The sequence below is a fragment of the Salvelinus alpinus genome, chromosome 5 (genome assembly GCF_045679555.1).
Source record: "Salvelinus alpinus chromosome 5, SLU_Salpinus.1, whole genome shotgun sequence".
Taxonomy (NCBI): Eukaryota; Metazoa; Chordata; class Actinopteri; order Salmoniformes; family Salmonidae; genus Salvelinus; species Salvelinus alpinus.
In genome coordinates, this window is record NC_092090.1 from 94,474,742 (window position 1) to 94,491,171 (window position 16,430).

At 46.9% G+C, this 16,430-nt stretch overlaps 1 protein-coding gene across 1 annotated transcript; it reads left to right on the forward strand.

Annotated features, from left to right (window-relative positions):
- Positions 1-1,946: 1,946 nt before the first annotated feature.
- On the forward strand, positions 1,947-5,112 carry LOC139575251 (kinetochore protein NDC80 homolog). Its single transcript, XM_071400219.1, has 7 exons — positions 1,947-2,114; positions 2,392-2,597; positions 2,752-2,904; positions 2,995-3,084; positions 3,174-3,266; positions 3,738-3,868; positions 4,401-5,112. Exons 1-7 carry the CDS (start codon positions 2,033-2,035, stop codon positions 4,543-4,545), a joined length of 900 nt encoding a protein of 299 aa, XP_071256320.1. The 5' UTR covers positions 1,947-2,032; the 3' UTR covers positions 4,546-5,112.
- Positions 5,113-16,430: the final 11,318 nt, after the last annotated feature.

The following is a 16,430-nucleotide window of genomic DNA, read 5'->3' on the forward strand; positions in this document are numbered from 1 at the left end:
TATGGTGGTAAAACGGACAGAACTCTCCAAGGTGCTAATTAATTCAAAGCATTTTAGACTGCAGTATGCCCACATACTTGAGTATAATTGAGCCTAATTTTCTAGACATCAAGGTACAGCAACATTTTCAGAAGACACTGTAGAACACCCGCCATATGCACACATACTCAGTTGTGGGGCTTACAAGACCCGATTTTTCATTTAATTTACAAGACATCAATGTAGCAGCAGAATGAATATCAAAAATATCTAAATATAACTTCAAATAAAACAAATCAATGTAGGCTACCTTTTCTTATTGTTTGTTAGTTTGGCTTTCCCACGATTCAAATTCAGTAGGGAAAAGACTAGGCTAAGTGACGTGATTATGTAGGGACCTCTTCACAAGCTGACTACCACTACCAAGACCTGTGTCAAGATCAGTTACTTACCCCACTGGCCCTCCCCATAACCTCTATGTTCAAATAAGAGAGCAGGTCTGGAATCAGTGTGGCAGGATAGGATGATTACATAGAAGGATCACTAAGCTTTTACATGATGGTCTTTCTGGGAGGCAACTTGATGTAATTCTGATCCCGTTTATTAGAATGTCTACAGTGCAAACAGTTAATAAATCATAATTAATAAATCATGCCACGAGAGGTAACGGTTAGCAGATGTTATTGTGAGTGTAGCAAAATGCTTGTGCTTCTAGTTCTGACCGTGCAGCAATATCTAACAATATCTAACAATTCCACAACAACTACCTAATACACACAAATCTAAGTAAAGGAATGGAATACGAATATATACATATAAATATATGGATGAGCAACAACAGAGCGGCATAGGCAAGGTACAATAGATGGTATAAAATACTGTATATGTACATATGAGATGAGTAATCCAAGATATGTAAACATTATTAAAGTGGCATTATTAAAGTGACTGGTGATCCATTTATTAAAGTGGCCAATGATTTGAGTTTGTATGTAGGCAGCAGCCCCTCTGTGTTAGTGATGACAGTTTAATAGTCTGATGGTCTTGAGATAGAAGCTGTTTTTCAGTCTCTCAGTCCCAGCTTTGATGCACCTGTACTGACCTCGTCTTCCGGATGGTAGCGGAGTGAACAGGCAGTGACTCGGGTGGTTGTTGTAGGTGCCGGAACAAACAAAGTCAAACCTGAGAGGTGCCAGATCCTGTTGGATGGGGAGTATCGCTGCACAGCTATTTTCAGGTCTCTCCAGAGATGTATGACCGGGTTCAAGTCTGGGCTCTGGCTGGGCCACTCAAGGACATTTAGAAACTTGTCCTGAAGCCACTCCTGCGCTGTCTTGGCTGTGTGCTTGGGGTTGTTGTCCTGTTGGAAGGAGAACCTTCGCCCCATTCTAAGGTTCTGAGCGCTATGGAGCTGGTTTTCATCAAGGATCACTCTGTACATTTCACTGTTAATCTTTCCCTCAATCCTGAATCGTCTCCCAGTACCTGCTGCTGAAAAACATCACCACAGCATGATGTTGCCACCACCGTGCTTCACCGTAGGGATGGTGCCAGGTTTCCTCCAAATGTGACGCTTGGCATTCAGGCGAAAGAGTTCAATCTTGTTTTCATCAGACGAGAGAATCTTGTTTCTCTTGGTCTGAGAGTCCTTTAGGTGCCTTTTGGCAAACTCCAAGCGGGCAGTCATGTGCCTATTACTGAGGAGTGGCTTCCATCTGGCCACTCTACCATAAAGGCCTGATTGGTGGAGTGTTGCAGAGATGTGGTCTGAATATACTTTACAAATGTACTGTATTTATAGATTTGTCCATGTACTGCGACTGAATATTGTACACATCTCACATAGTTTAAGCAGTCGATGAGCTGTAAACGTGCCAATTACGTTTGAACAGAGCCGTTTGATTCACTATATTTGTAACCATTTTATTCACTTTGGAGCAGGACCGATTGATGGTCAAAAGAACGGAGAAAGTCAAACTGCAGACAGGCCTGCAGAAGCTGCAGAGTTAACCTGGAGTCTTTCAAAGCCAACCTGGAGAAGAAAGCCTCTGGAATGGCCGAGAAGCTGGAAGCATCTTTCAAAGCCAACATAGAGAACAAAGCCTCTGGATTGGTCGAGGAGCTGGAAGCATCGGGTAAAAAACTATGACCAAACATTGCTACTCTCGAGGCTTGGCTGGTCTTGCGGTATTGATGCAGCCTCCAGGACACTTCTCTTTCTACAGTGTCTGTATATGTGGTCTACTACCCTTTGACACATCATTTATCTGTCTGTCCCCACTTCATCCTCTCATTCTATCTGTTTAAATGAAATCTGAAAATCCATTAAAATATACCTTTTTAAAAATTGCTACTCTCCTGGAAATCCTGAAACGTTAACATCCCCCCGCTGCCCTTTTTTGTCCTGTGTAGGACTGCAAGTGGAGACCCTAAAACAGGAGGAGTCCCGGCTCCAACACATCTTGTCCACCCAGAAGTTCACTCCCGCAGACATTGAGAGGATCAACTGGGAGAAGAGGGAGCTGCAGCAGACCATCAACAGCCTGAGCAAGAGCCTGGAGCAGGCCGAGCAGCACATGTGGAACGAGGAGATCGCTCTGGCCAAGGCCAAGGAGACGGTAAGGAATAGGATGCTGGCCTGATACGTCTGCATTCTATACTCATCTGTCTGGTAAACAAAGGTTCAATAAGTATTTGATTATTTTAATGACTAGCTAGCTATGAGCCAGTGCTGAACCGTCTTCTCAGTCTTAACCACTGCTAATGATTTAGGCCGAAGTGAAGCTGGCCGAGTACCACAAGCTTGCCCGCAAACTGAAGCTCATCCCTGTGTCTGCCGAAAACGCGTGCGGCCACGACTTTGAGATCAGGACCTCCACAGAATACGGACCGTCCACCATGGTTCAATGCAGAACACAGATTCAAGTATGGAGATTTAGTTCTCATCGAACAATCACTTTATTACAACAGGTGTGTGTTGTATCTGGACCTAATTATGTGGCTTATTCTCTACAGCAACTACTGAGGAAACTGATCACTGATGTGGACGAGGAGTGTAGTCGACTGACAGACATGAAACTAAGCCTGGAGGAGTCCATAGAACAGGTACCGAGACATTTCACTGTGTTTCTTAGTACGAAGGTTTTGTCCCATTTTTGGGGTGTTTTTTTTTACATGGTCTCTTTCTCTTTCAGGTGAATTCCAATATTTCCGATAAAGCGAAAGACTTGAAACACCTGAGAGAGCAAATCCGTAGGCTCGACGAGAAGCTCGAACAAGACATGCAGGTGCGTTATAATTTCAATATTACAAATGTTTGAATATTGTATACAGAAACCCCTCTGAAATAATGTTACAGTCTAGTCATTTATTGGTCAGGAAGTGGTGTCTATGTGAATCACTGGTGTCATCATTGGTCAATCCAAGGATTTCCTAGACAGCTCATTGTCTTATAAGGACCATAATGGAAACAACTTTTCTTGTTCTCCACATCTGTGGTTAAATTGTGTTTTTTATCAAATAGAAAAATGACATCCCTCTCCGTGTGTGTGTGTGTGTGTGTGTGTGTGTGTGTGTGTGTGTGTGTGTGTGTGTGTGTGCGTGTGTGCGTGCGTGCGTGCGTGCGTGCGTGCGTGCGTGCGTGCGTGCGTGCGTGCGTGCGTGCGTGCGTGCGTGCGTGCGTGCGTGCGTGCGTGCGTGCGGTGCGTGCGTGCGTGCGTGCGGTGCGTGCGTGCGTGCGTGCGTGTGTGTGTGTGTAGGACATTGCCCATGAGGAGCAGAAGTGGTCTGCTGAGATGGAGTCTGTGGAGACCCACCGCAAGCTGCTGGAGAAGAAGGTGACCCTGGGCTATGACGAGTCTGTGGAGCAGCTGAAAGCTGCACAGCAACGGTGAGTAGTGGTCCTCCTACCAATTATGAGTAGTGGTCCTCCTACCAATTATTTTGGACCAAATCACAATGGTGAGAGCAACAGGGCTTAGTTTCAAGTTTTATTGTCACGGGCACAACTACAGTGAAATGCCTTTCTTTCCTGACTGACATTGCAGTAATCAATATCAGTAGTAAAGTATTATACTAATGTAAAGTAGGGAAAAAACACACGAGAAATAGAAACATGAATAACATGAGACAGTAAATAAGCTACTTTTTATATACAGGGTCAGTTCCAATACCATATTTACAATGTGCAGAGATACAAGGGTTAGACTAGCGTCCTGTCCATGGGGTCAAGCTGCCTCACGCTACAGAAACAGGAGATATGCTCCTGCCCTATGAGCCGTTCTTTCCCGAACAATGCTACTTTATTTGTTTAAGGTATGTTCTGGGCTTTACAATTATTTAACAACCTCATGAAGTTTGTTTTCATTGTACATATCTAAAAATACACCCCCCACCACAGTATTTGTCTTTCTACTCCACAGGTACCATCTTGTCCTGCAAGAAACCAATGAGGAGCGGCGGACTGTGGTTAACAACCTTGCCAGTGTGTTAACCACGGCTGCCAACCACCTGTCCATTGTAGAGGTCAGTCTCCATCTTGCCCCTAACCTGTCGTTCAGAAGATGAAGGACATTATGGAGGGCTTCATCGCTAAAGTAAACAGCATGTAGTTTCGTGCTTCACTATAAAAGCTGACATGAGCTCTAACTCTTTACCTGGTTATTCCATTCAGTCCAATGGAACCATCCCAGCGGGCAAAACATGGTTTAGTGACGTTGTGACAACAGAAACTAGTTGAAATGACATCATTGACAACCAGTTTTGCCTGTTGGGATGAGTGCAGCTTTTCTTCTCTTCTAAGTGACGTCTTTACTGACCACAGTGAGCATAACATCAGTTCCAAAGGGCCGCGCCATCTTCTGCAGTTTCCCTGGTCACTGCTCTAAAGCACTGGGAACTTGTGAGACCAGATGGGCAGACTGTATTGGGTGCTGGTAGAAAACATGTTTAAATAGGAGTTTTACTTTGTTCAAGTACCTCTGGGTTAGATAATGGGTGTACTGTTTAACCCTTTTTTGTAAACTATTTTATTGTTGTCTTGTGGTGTTTCTCATCTGTTGAGCCACTAGACGGCAGTGTAAGGCTAGATTTACAGTACAGCAGTTTCTGGTTGGCTGAAATATATACTGTTATTTTGTTTATCGCTGCCGTTTGTGATGCTTTAAATAAAGATATGTATGTACAATATTTCCATGTTTGTTTGTTTTTTTGCCAGTCATGCTTTTTCAGATATAGACACGTTACCGTTACACGTTACATAACAACAGTGTCTAGTCCATGCAATACAATGTAAACTACGGCCTAAATAGTTTTTGCTGGTTTGTACCTACATTTACATCTTCCTTTTAGACTCACATACTGAGTCATAGACATACCCAAAGCTGCACCACATAATGAAATGGAACAGGACTATTATTTTGTGTCTCTATGACCTATACATGGGGTGTATTGCCTAGAAATCAACATTTTTATTTTTTTCAAAACATTTTGCTACGGTGTGCACTAATGAATACAACCCTGCTCTCTGATACCTTTGCATGTGGTAAGTTCATCATTGTCTGCATACCTCTCAAGAAGACCACGCCACTGATGAGTCAATTCTGCTAAGCGCCCATTACAATCTTTAGCTATGCCTCTGAGCAGAGCAAATCAAATGTATTTATATAGCCCTTCGTACATCAGCTAATATCTCAAAGTGCTGTACAGAAACCCAGCCTAAAACCCCAAACAGCAAGCAATGCAGGTGTAGAAGCACGGTGGCTAGGAACAACTCCCTAGAAAGGCCAGAACCTATGAAGAAACCTAGAGAGCAACCAGGCTATGAGGGGTGGCCAGTCCTCTTCTGGCTGTGCCAGGTGGAGATTATAACAGAACATGGCCAAGATGTTCAAATGTTCATAAATGACCAGCATGGTCAAATAATAATAATCACAGTAGTTATCGAGGGTGTAGCAAGTCAGCACCTCAGGAGTAAATGTCAGTTGGCTTTTCATAGCCGATCATTAAGAGTATCTCTACCGCTCCTGCGGTCTCTAGAGAGTTGAAAACAGCAGGTCTGGGACAGGTAGCATGTCCGGTGGACAGGTCAGGGTTCCATAGCCGCAGGCAGAACAGTTGAAACTGGAACAGCAGCAAGGCCAGGTGGACTGGGGACAGCAAGGAGTCATCATGCCAGGTAGTCCTGACGCATGGTCCTCGGGCTCAGGTCCTCCGAGAGAGAGAAAGAAGGAGAGAATTAGAGAGAGCATACTTAAATTCACACAGGACACCGGATAAGACAGGAGAAGTACTCCAGATATGACAAACTGACCCTAGCCCGCCGACACATAAACTACTGCAGCATAAATACTGGAGGCTGAGACAGGAGGGGTCAGGAGACACCCTGGACAGGGCCAAACAGGAAAGATATAACCCCACCCACTTTGCCAAAGCACAGCCCCCACACCACTAGAGGGATATCTTCAACGACCAACTTACAATCCTGAGACAAGGCCGAGTATAGCCCACAAAGATCTCCGCCACGGCACAAACCAAGGGGGGGCGCCAACCCAGACAGGAAGATCACGTCAGTGACTCAACCCACTCAAGTGACGCACCCCTCCTAGGGACGGCATGAAAGAGCACCAGTAAGCCAGTGAGCACTCTTTTAAAAAAACATATATCTATAAATACAGTATATATTCCTCTGATGTGTTAGAAATGCCAAAGCCGATTTCTGGTCCCAGTCCGTCCCTGGCTGTAGTCTTCATTAAACTACAGCAACAAGGACCAATGCCCTCCAACTCCACTTAACTATGGATTCTAGTGGGTTGTAGTAAATTCAGATTCCATTGTTGGTGGCACTAATATCACTCCATAACCAACTTCCTGCTTGAGAGTTACTGATGTTACAAATTTGATAAAGGACTGTCCTGTGTGTACAATCCTGTACGTCTCCAGTGGTGTCAAGTACTTAAGTAAAAATACATTAAAGTACTACTTCGCTACATTCCAAAAGAAAGTAATGTACTTTTTACTCCATACATTTCCCCTGACAACCAACATGTATCGTTACATTTTGAATGCTTGGCAGGACAGGAAATTCGTCCAACTCACGCACTTATCAAGAACATCCCCGGTCATCCCTACAGCCTCTAATCTGTCGGACTCACTAAACACACATGCTTCATTTGTAAATAATTTATGTCTGAGGTTGGACCCTAGCTAAAAGAAAGAAAGAACATGGTGCAGTCTGGATTGCTTTATGTAAGGAATTTGAAATTCTTTATACTTTTACTTTTGATACTTAAGTATATTTTAGAAATTACATTTACTTTTGATACTTAAGTATATTTTAGCAATTACATTTACTTTTGATACTTAAGTATATTTTAGCAATTACATTTACTTTTGATACTTACTTTTGATAGTATATTTAAAACCAATTACTTTAACTCAAGTAGTATTTTACTGGGTGACACACTTTACTTGAGTCATTTTCAGTTAAGTTATCTTCACTTTTACTCAAGGTTGACAATTGGTCAGTTTTTGCACCACTGCCACTCTGGTTAACGACGTGAAGCTCATCAAAACACCAGGGATCTCAGTGAGTCATCCCACACTGGTTAAGGACGTGAAGCTCATCAGAACACCAGGGATCTCAGTGAGTCATCCCACACTGGTTAAGGACGTGAAGCTCATCAGAACACCAGGGATCTCAGTGAGTCATCCCCACTCTGGTTAAGGACGTGAAGCTCATCAGAACACCAGGGATCTCAGTGAGTCATCCCACACGGCAGGCTGTGTCAGCTGCTGTATCTGGTGCCCGTTGAGAAGGATGATGACACGAGCATGACTCACTCCTGCATTCATCCTTCAGTCAACATAACATACAGCCCAGGTCGGTGACGTTGTCTGAACAACATGGGGTTGGGTTTCTAGTCTGTTACCTACTTACCTGTCTGGGATGTGGTTCAGCGGGAGGAGCTTAACGTGAGGCTGTACAGAAATGGGACCGGTTATATGGCACACGACCCGGTCCATCTGTAGACTGGTCTAAATAAGGCATTTTGCACTAAAATGATAATTGTTTGGCTAATAATGGGGTCTTCAAGGCCCATTTCTGGTCCCAGTCCGTCTCTGACTGTATAGCTATCTTTGAATGTTAATATTACAGCCTATTTTGTCGTCAGTATAGGCCCGGCGTACTGAGCTTTATACTAAATATGTAGTATTACCCAAGATATGATATTTCTTGTTTATATATGTATAGATATTTATTCTAATACATCTCATAGTATTGGAGGTTGAATAGATGCTTTGCATAAGGTGCTGTTGGTTGGTAAACAATGTCATGTGCTGTTACAACTGTAGCCAACATACCACATCCTGTAGGAAGGAGAGATGCTCTGGGATAGACCCCTTGTTGTGTTCTTCCTGTAGGAAGGAGAGATGCTCTGGGATACACCCCTTGTTGTGTTCTTCCTGTAGGTAGGAGAGATGCTCTGGGATAGACCCCTTGTTGTGTTCTTCCTGTAGGAAGGAGAGATGCTCTGGGATACACCCCTTGTTGTGTTCTTCCCGTAGGAAGGAGAGATGCTCTGGGATACACCCCTTGTTGTGTTCTTCCTGTAGGAAGGAGAGATGCTCTGGGATAGACCCCTTGTTGTGTTCTTCCTGTAGGAAGGAGAGATGCTCTGGGATACACCCCTTGTTGTGTTCTTCCTGTAGGAAGGAGAGATGCTCTGGGATAGACCCCTTGTTGTGTTCTTCCTGTAGGAAGGAGAGATGCTCTGGGATACACCCCTTGTTGTGTTCTTCCTGTAGGAAGGAGAGATGCTCTGGGATACACCCCTTGTTGTGTTCTTCCTGCAGGAAGGAGAGATGCTCTGGGATACACCCCTTGTTGGGTTCATCCTGTAGGAAGGAGAGATGCTCTGGGATACACCCCTTGTTGGGTTCATCCTGTAGGAAGGAGAAATGCTCTGGGACATATAAAGATAATTCGTAAAAATCCAAATAACTTCACAGATCTTAATTGTAAAGGGTTAAAGCACTGTTTTCCATGCTTGTTCAATGAACCATAAACAATTAATGAACATGCAGCTGTGGTACGGTCATTAAGACACTAACAGCTTACAGATGGTAGGCAATTAAGGTCACAGTTATGAAAACTTAGGACACTAAAAAGGCCTTTCTACTGACTCTGAAAAACACCAAAAGAAAGATGCCCAGGGTCCCTGCTCATCTGCGTGAACGTGCCTTAGACATGCTGCAAGGAGGCATGGGGACTGCAGATGTGGCCAGGGCAATAAATTGCAACGTGGGGAGAGACAAGACGGACAGCTGATCGTCCTCGCAGTGGCAGACCACATGTAACAACACCTGCACAGAATCGGTACATCCGAACATCACACCTGCGGGACAGGTACAGGATGGCAACAACAACTGCCCGAGTTACACCAGGAACGCACAATCCCTCCATCAGTGCTCAGACTGTCCGCAATATGCTGAGAGAGGCTGGACTGAGGGCTTGTAGGCTTGTTGTAAGGCAGGTCCTCACCAGACATCACCGGCAACAGCGTCGCCTATGGGCACAAACCCACCGTCGCTGGACCAGACAGGACTGGCAAAACGTGCTCTTCACTGACGAGTCACGGTTTTGTCTCACTAGGGATGATGGTCGGATTTGCGTTTATCGTCTAAGGAATGAGCGTTACATCGAGGCCTGTACTCTGGAGCCTGATCGATTTGGAGGTGGAGGGTCCGTCATGGTCTGGGGCAGTGTGTCGCAGCATCATCGAACTGAGCTTGTTGTCATTGCAGGCAATCTCAACGCTGTGCGTTACAGGGAAGACATCCTCCTCCCTCATGTGGTACCCTTCCTGCAGGCTCATCCTGACATGACCCTTCAGCATGACAATGCCACCAGCCATACTGCTCGTTCTGTGCGAGATTTCCTGCAAGACAGGAATGTCAGTGTTCTGCCTTGGCCAGCGAAGAACCCGGATCTCAATCCCATTGAGCACGTCTGAGACTTGTTGGATCGGAGGGTGAGGGCTAGGGCCATTTCCCCCAGAAATGCCCAGGAACTTGCAGGTGCCTTGGTGGAAAAGTGGGGTAACATCTCACAGCAAGAACTGGCAAATCTGGTGCAGTCAATGAGAAGGAGATGCACTGCAGTACTTAATGCAGCTGGTGGCCACACCACATACTGACTGTTACTTTTGATTTTGCCCCCCCCCCCCCCCCCCTTTGTTCAGGGACACATTATTCAAATTCTGTTAGTCACATGTCTGTGGAACTTGTTCAGTTTATGTCTCAGTTGATGAATCTTGTAATGTTCATACAGATATTTACACATGTTAAGTTTGCTGAAAATAAACGCAGTTAACAGTGAGAGGATGTTTCTTTTTTTGCTGAGTTTATGTTTTATCCAGTCGGATAAACAATCCAAACAGCCTACCCGACCGCTCAGAGGCGTTCGCATGGTCCTAAAGCACACTGTTGCCTCGTTTTAGATCACATTCCACTGATAAAACTGGGGGGGACAAACATGCAATTTCAGAAGGTGGGGGGGGGGGGGGGGGGGCATGTCTGTCATTACTACGCCTAGAATCACACAATAAATGTCAAGACAAGTATCTTCAATGTTGGGACTTCTAGACATTTCATTTAAAATAACTTCTTCTGAAGCTATTTGAACGCTTGGGTCAAACTGTAAACAGCACTTAGAGAACTACTTTGACAGGCGTAATGAGGAGAGATGAAGTGAGTATGAGTGGAGCCGGCCTGTGATGGATAAATTCCACCCTTCACCGTGGCTGCAGTCCAGCTCCTCTGAGAGGCTGGAGCTTCTCTGAGAGAGGGGGGGGGGGGGCTCCTCTGAGAGGGGAGCTGCTCTGAGAGGCTGGGCCTCCTCTGAGAGAGGGGGGAGAGCTCCTCTGAGAGGGGAGCTGCTCTGAGAGGCTGGGCCTCCTCTGAGAGAGCGGGGGGGGCTCCTCTGAGAGAGGGGGGGGGGCTCCTCTACATTTACATTTAACATTTAAGTCATTTAGCTGACGCTCTTATCCAGAGCGACTTACAAATTGGAAAGTTCATACATTTTCATCCTGGTCCCCCGTGGGGAATGAACCCACAACCCTGGCGTTGCAAGCGCCATGCTCTACCAACTGAGCCACACGGGACCTCTGAGAGGGGAGCTGCTCTGAGAGGCTGGGCCTCCTCTGAGAGGGGGGGGGGGCTCCTCTGAGAGGGGGGGGGGGCTCCTCTGAGAGGGGAGCTGCTCTGAGAGGCTGGGCCTCCTCTGAGATAGGGGGGGGGGGCTCCTCTGAGAGAGGGGGGGGCTCCTCTGAGAGAGGGGGGGGGGGCTCCTCTGAGAGAGGGGGGGGGGGCTCCTCTGAGAGAGGGGGGGGGCTCCTCTGAGAGGGGGGGGGGCTCCTCTGAGAGGGGAGCTGCTCTGAGAGGCTGGGCCTCCTCTGAGAGAGGGGGGGGGGCTCCTCTGAGAGGGGAGCTGCTCTGAGAGGCTGGGCCTCCTCTGAGAGAGGGGGGGGGCTCCTCTGAGAGGGGAGCTGCTCTGAGAGGCTGGGCCTCCTCTGAGAGAGGGGGGGGGGGGGGGCTCCTCTGAGAGAGGGGGGGGGCTCCTCTACATTTACATTTAACATTTAAGTCATTTAGCTGACGCTCTTATCCAGAGCGACTTACAAATTGGAAAGTTCATACATTTTCATCCTGGTCCCCCGTGGGGAATGAACCCACAACCCTGGCATTGCAAGCGCCATGCTCTACCAACTGAGCCACACGGGACCTCTGAGAGGGGAGCTGCTCTGAGAGGCTGGGCCTCCTCTGAGAGAGGGGGGGGGGGCTCCTCTGAGAGGGGGGGGGGGGCTCCTCTGAGAGGGGAGCTGCTCTGAGAGGCTGGGCCTCCTCTGAGATAGGGGGGGGGCTCCTCTGAGAGAGGGGGGGGCTCCTCTGAGAGAGGGGGGGGGGGGCTCCTCTGAGAGAGGGGGGGGGCTCCTCTGAGAGGGGGGGGGGGCTCCTCTGAGAGGGGAGCTGCTCTGAGAGGCTGGGCCTCCTCTGAGAGAGGGGGGGGGGGCTCCTCTGAGAGGGGAGCTGCTCTGAGAGGCTGGGCCTCCTCTGAGAGAGGGGGGGGGGGCTCCTCTGAGAGGGGAGCTGCTCTGAGAGGCTGGGCCTCCTCTGAGAGAGGGGGGGGGGGGCTCCTCTGAGAGAGGGGGGGGGCTCCTCTGAGAGGCTGGAGCTCCTCTGAGAGGCTGGATAAAGTGTTACCGTTCCTAATCACAAGCATTTTCTAGCTATATAGGACTGGAGCTGTCCAGACTAATGCTGTCCTCACCCTATTACTGGATGTAAGACACTTCGTTTATGTTCGTTGTGAGTGAAAAACAAATCACTTAAAAAATACCTCAGAAGTATTCACACTATGCTGTCTGTTTGTCTGTGGTCGTAGAAGGTGTCAGGGCAGATGTTAAGTGTACGGTGAGGATAACGTAGGTGTGAAAGACTTCTTCTCAGTCACCCGCTAACAAAGTTGTTTAAGGCATGCAAAAGGTCAGGGGTCAGATTGGATTCAGCGGCCCCGTTGCCCCGTTCAGTGAAATATTGGTAAAGGCTTCACTCACATTGCAGTAAATGAGTGTATTTAAAAGACTTAGACAGTGCCACAATGCCTAGTTAGCCTCTATTTGACACTGGTACAATAGGTCTTCATCCTTGTTGACCCCTTAAAAAGACAGATCCACCTGGAAGACCTCCACTATGGTTGAGTTAGAGAGGAAAGAGGAAACACCTTCCCACTGAACCCTCATGGGGCTGTGGCCAACAGCACAGCACTCACTGCATGATGCATTAGCCTCTCTTCCCTGGGTCATTGGAGCCAAAGACACAGAACATGAATTATTAATATGCTCTGTTGCTGACCTCGACCAGGGAAGTCAATAGCACAGCTACGGTGAATGCTCTTTCATGTAGCATTTTTCTCTAGAGACACAGAGAGCAGCCAGGGATCTGTCCCTTCCTCTTAAGCACCACGAACACAGCGACACACACAGGAAGCTTGATGACGTCATCCATTTGCTATTTTGGCATGAGGTATCTGTGGTTTTCAACAGGTACTATGTCATGTTCATGAGAGACATCCCGGTATGTGTTAATGTTGAATGTTATTAGGGTTAATCGTCTCCCCCGTCTGTCCCCTGACAGACAGAAGTGATGTGTTCTACAGATGGAGAGAGGAAAACACTCTGAATTCTTCTTAACCTGCCTCTGTGTGACCACAACCCTGAGCAACTGTCACTCTCTTTGCCCCCTGGTCAAAAGCTCTCGAGTAACATTTTGTCCTGCTGGAATTTGTCTTAGATTATGAACCGCTCTGACATTTCTATATCTATTTCAGTATCTATCTATACTTGTCTGAGGAGATACTCCGTTGTTTCACTATGTAGTTCAATTGCGTGGTTAGGTGCTGTGGTGACCCGTGATTCAAGGCAGGTGTGGTGAAGACCCACCTGTTTTGAGCCCCATCTGTTCAGCAAAAAAAATAAAAAACAGTTGTTGCCTGTTTTGCATGTTATTTTGGCATTAATACGTGTCACATATCCATGTGCAAACAATGTAAAAAGCTCTGACTGAGAAAATAATGACAGACTTTGATGCCAAAGTTTGATGACAAAATTTGCCCACAAGAAGGACTGCCGTGCCACCTTCCTGTTCAAGTGAGCACAGCACAACAAGGTGAGTCCAAAAATGTCTTGTTTGCTGCTGCATACATGATGTAATATGTTCTGTGGCCTCCCTATCATGCTGGTTCAATTCCTTGGCCTCCCTATCCTGCTGGTTCAGTTCTGTGGCCTCCCTTTCATGCTGGTTCAATTCCTTGGCCTCCCTATCCTGCTGGTTCAATTCCTTGGCCTCCCTATCCTGCTGGTTCAGTTCTGTGGCCTCCCTATCATGCTGGTTCAGTTCCCTGTCCTCCCTATCCTGCTGGTTCAGTTCTGTGGCCTCCGTATCCTGCTGGTTCAGTTCTGTGGCCTCCCTATCATGCTGGTTCAATTCCCTGGCCTCCCTATCCTGCTGGTTCAGTTATGTTGCCTCCCTATCATGCTGGTTCAGTTCTGTGGCCTCCCTATCATGCTGGTTCAGTTCCCTGTCCTCCCTATCCTGCTAGTTCAGTTCTGTGGCCTCCCTATCATGCTGGTTCAATTCCCTGGCCTCCCTATCCTGCTGGTTCAGTTCTGTGGCCTCCGTATCCTGCTGGTTCAGTTCTGTGGCCTCCCTATCATGCTGGTTCAATTCCCTGGCCTCCCTATCATACTGGTTCAGTTCTGTGGCCTCCCTATGATGCTGGTTCAGTTCCCTGTCCTCCCTATCCTGCTGTTCCAGTTCTGTGGCCTCCCTATCATGCTGGTTGAATTCCCTGGCCTCCCTATCCTGTTGGTTCAGTTCTGTGGCCTCCCTATCATGCTGGTTGAATTCCCTGGCCTCCCTATCCTGTTGGTTCAGTTATGTGGCCTCCCTATCATGCTGGTTCAGTTCACTGTCCTCCCTATCCTGCTAGTCCCTTCAGAGGAGCTGGACTTCAGCCACGGTGAAGGGTGGAAGTTATCCATCACAGGACGGCTCGACACATACTCACTTCATCTCTACTCATCAAGTCTGCCAAAGTAGTTCTCTAGGTGCTGTTTACAGTTTGACCCATCAAGCCTTCAAATAGCTTCAGAAGAAGTTATTTTAAAAGAAATGTCAAAAAGTCCCAACATCGAAGTTCCATGTCTTGTCAAAAACGACTAATCTTCTAAAAATATTTAATGGTTAATACATTTCTCATGTCCCTGGTTGACCCCTTAGTCAAAACAGTAATGTGAAACCGATACTTATAAACACTGGGTATAGTATCCAATTTACAGAACCACAAATGGACAGTGACTAAACAGTAAACAACTACAGAAGCGGACATAACCCAAAGCATGGCAACACAGAAACATCAGGATGAACACAACAAAGGGTGTATCCCAGAGCATTTCTCCTTCCTGCAGGAAGAACACAACAAGGGGTGTATCCCAGAGCATCTCTCCTTCCTACAGGATGACCACAACAAGGGGTGTATCCCAGAGCATCTCTCCTTCCTACAGGAAGAACACAACAAGGGGTGTATCCCAGAGCATCTCTCCTTCCTACAGGAAGAACACAACAAGGGGTGTATCCCAGAGCATCTCTCCTTCCTACAGGAAGAACACAACAAGGGGTGTATCCCAGAGCATCTCTCCTTCCTGCAGGAAGAACACAACAAGGGGTGTATCCCAGAGCATCTCTCCTTCCTACAGGAAGAACACAACAAGGGGTGTAACCAGAGCATCTCTCCTTCCTGCAGGAAGAACACAACAAGGGGTGTATCCCAGAGCATCTCTCCTTCCTGCAGGAAGAACACAACAAGGGGTGTATCCCAGAGCATCTCTCCTTCCTACAGGAAGAACACAACAAGGGGTGTATCCCAGAGCATCTCTCCTTCCTACAGGATGAACCCAACAAGGGGTCTATCCCAGAGCATCTCTCCTTCCTGCAGGATGTGGTATGTTGGCTACAGTTGTAACAGCACATGGCATTGTTTACCAACCAACAGCACCTTATGTAAAGCATCTATTCAACCTCCAATACTATGAGATGTATTAGAATAAATATCTATACATATATAAACAAGAAATATCATATCTTGGGTAATACTACATATTTAGTATAAAGCTCAGTACGACGGGCCTATACTGACGACAATATAGGCTGTAATATTAACATTCAAAGATAGCTATACAGTCAGAGATGGACTTGGACCAGAAATGGGCCTTGAAGACCCCATTATTAGCCAAACAATTATCATTTTAGTGCAAAATGCCTTATTTAGACCAGTCTACAGATGGACCGGGTCGTGTGCCATATAACCGGTCCCATTTCTGTACAGCCTCACGTTAAACTACTCCCGCTGAACCACATCCCAGACAGGTAAGTAGGTAACAGACTAGAAACCCAACCCCATGTTGTTCAGACAACGTCACCGACCTGGGCTGTATGTTATGTTGACTGAAGGATGAATGCAGGAGTGAGTCATGCTCGTGTCATCATCCTTCTCAACGGGCACCAGATACAGCAGCTGACACAGCCTGCCGTGTGGGATGACTCACTGAGATCCCTGGTGTTCTGATGAGCTTCACGTCCTTAACCAGAGTGGGGATGACTCACTGAGATCCCTGGTGTTCTGATGAGCTTCACGTCCTTAACCAGAGTGGGGATGACTCACTGAGATCCCTGGTGTTCTGATGAGCTTCACGTCCTTAACCAGAGTGGGGATGACTCACTGAGATCCCTGGTGTTCTGATGAGCTTCACGTCCTTAACCAGAGTGGCAGTGGTGCAAAAACTGACCAATTGTCAACCTTGAGTAAAAGTGAAGATAACTTAACTGAAAAT

Coding starts and splice junctions, on each gene's coding strand:
- LOC139575251 (XM_071400219.1), top strand. CDS start 2,033: ATGGCCGAGAAGCTGGAAGCATCTTTCAAAGCCAACATAGAGAACAAA. Junction 2,598..2,751: donor TGGCCAAGGCCAAGGAGACG/GTAAGGAATAGG, acceptor CTAATGATTTAG/GCCGAAGTGAAGCTGGCCGA. Junction 2,905..2,994: donor AATGCAGAACACAGATTCAA/GTATGGAGATTT, acceptor TATTCTCTACAG/CAACTACTGAGGAAACTGAT.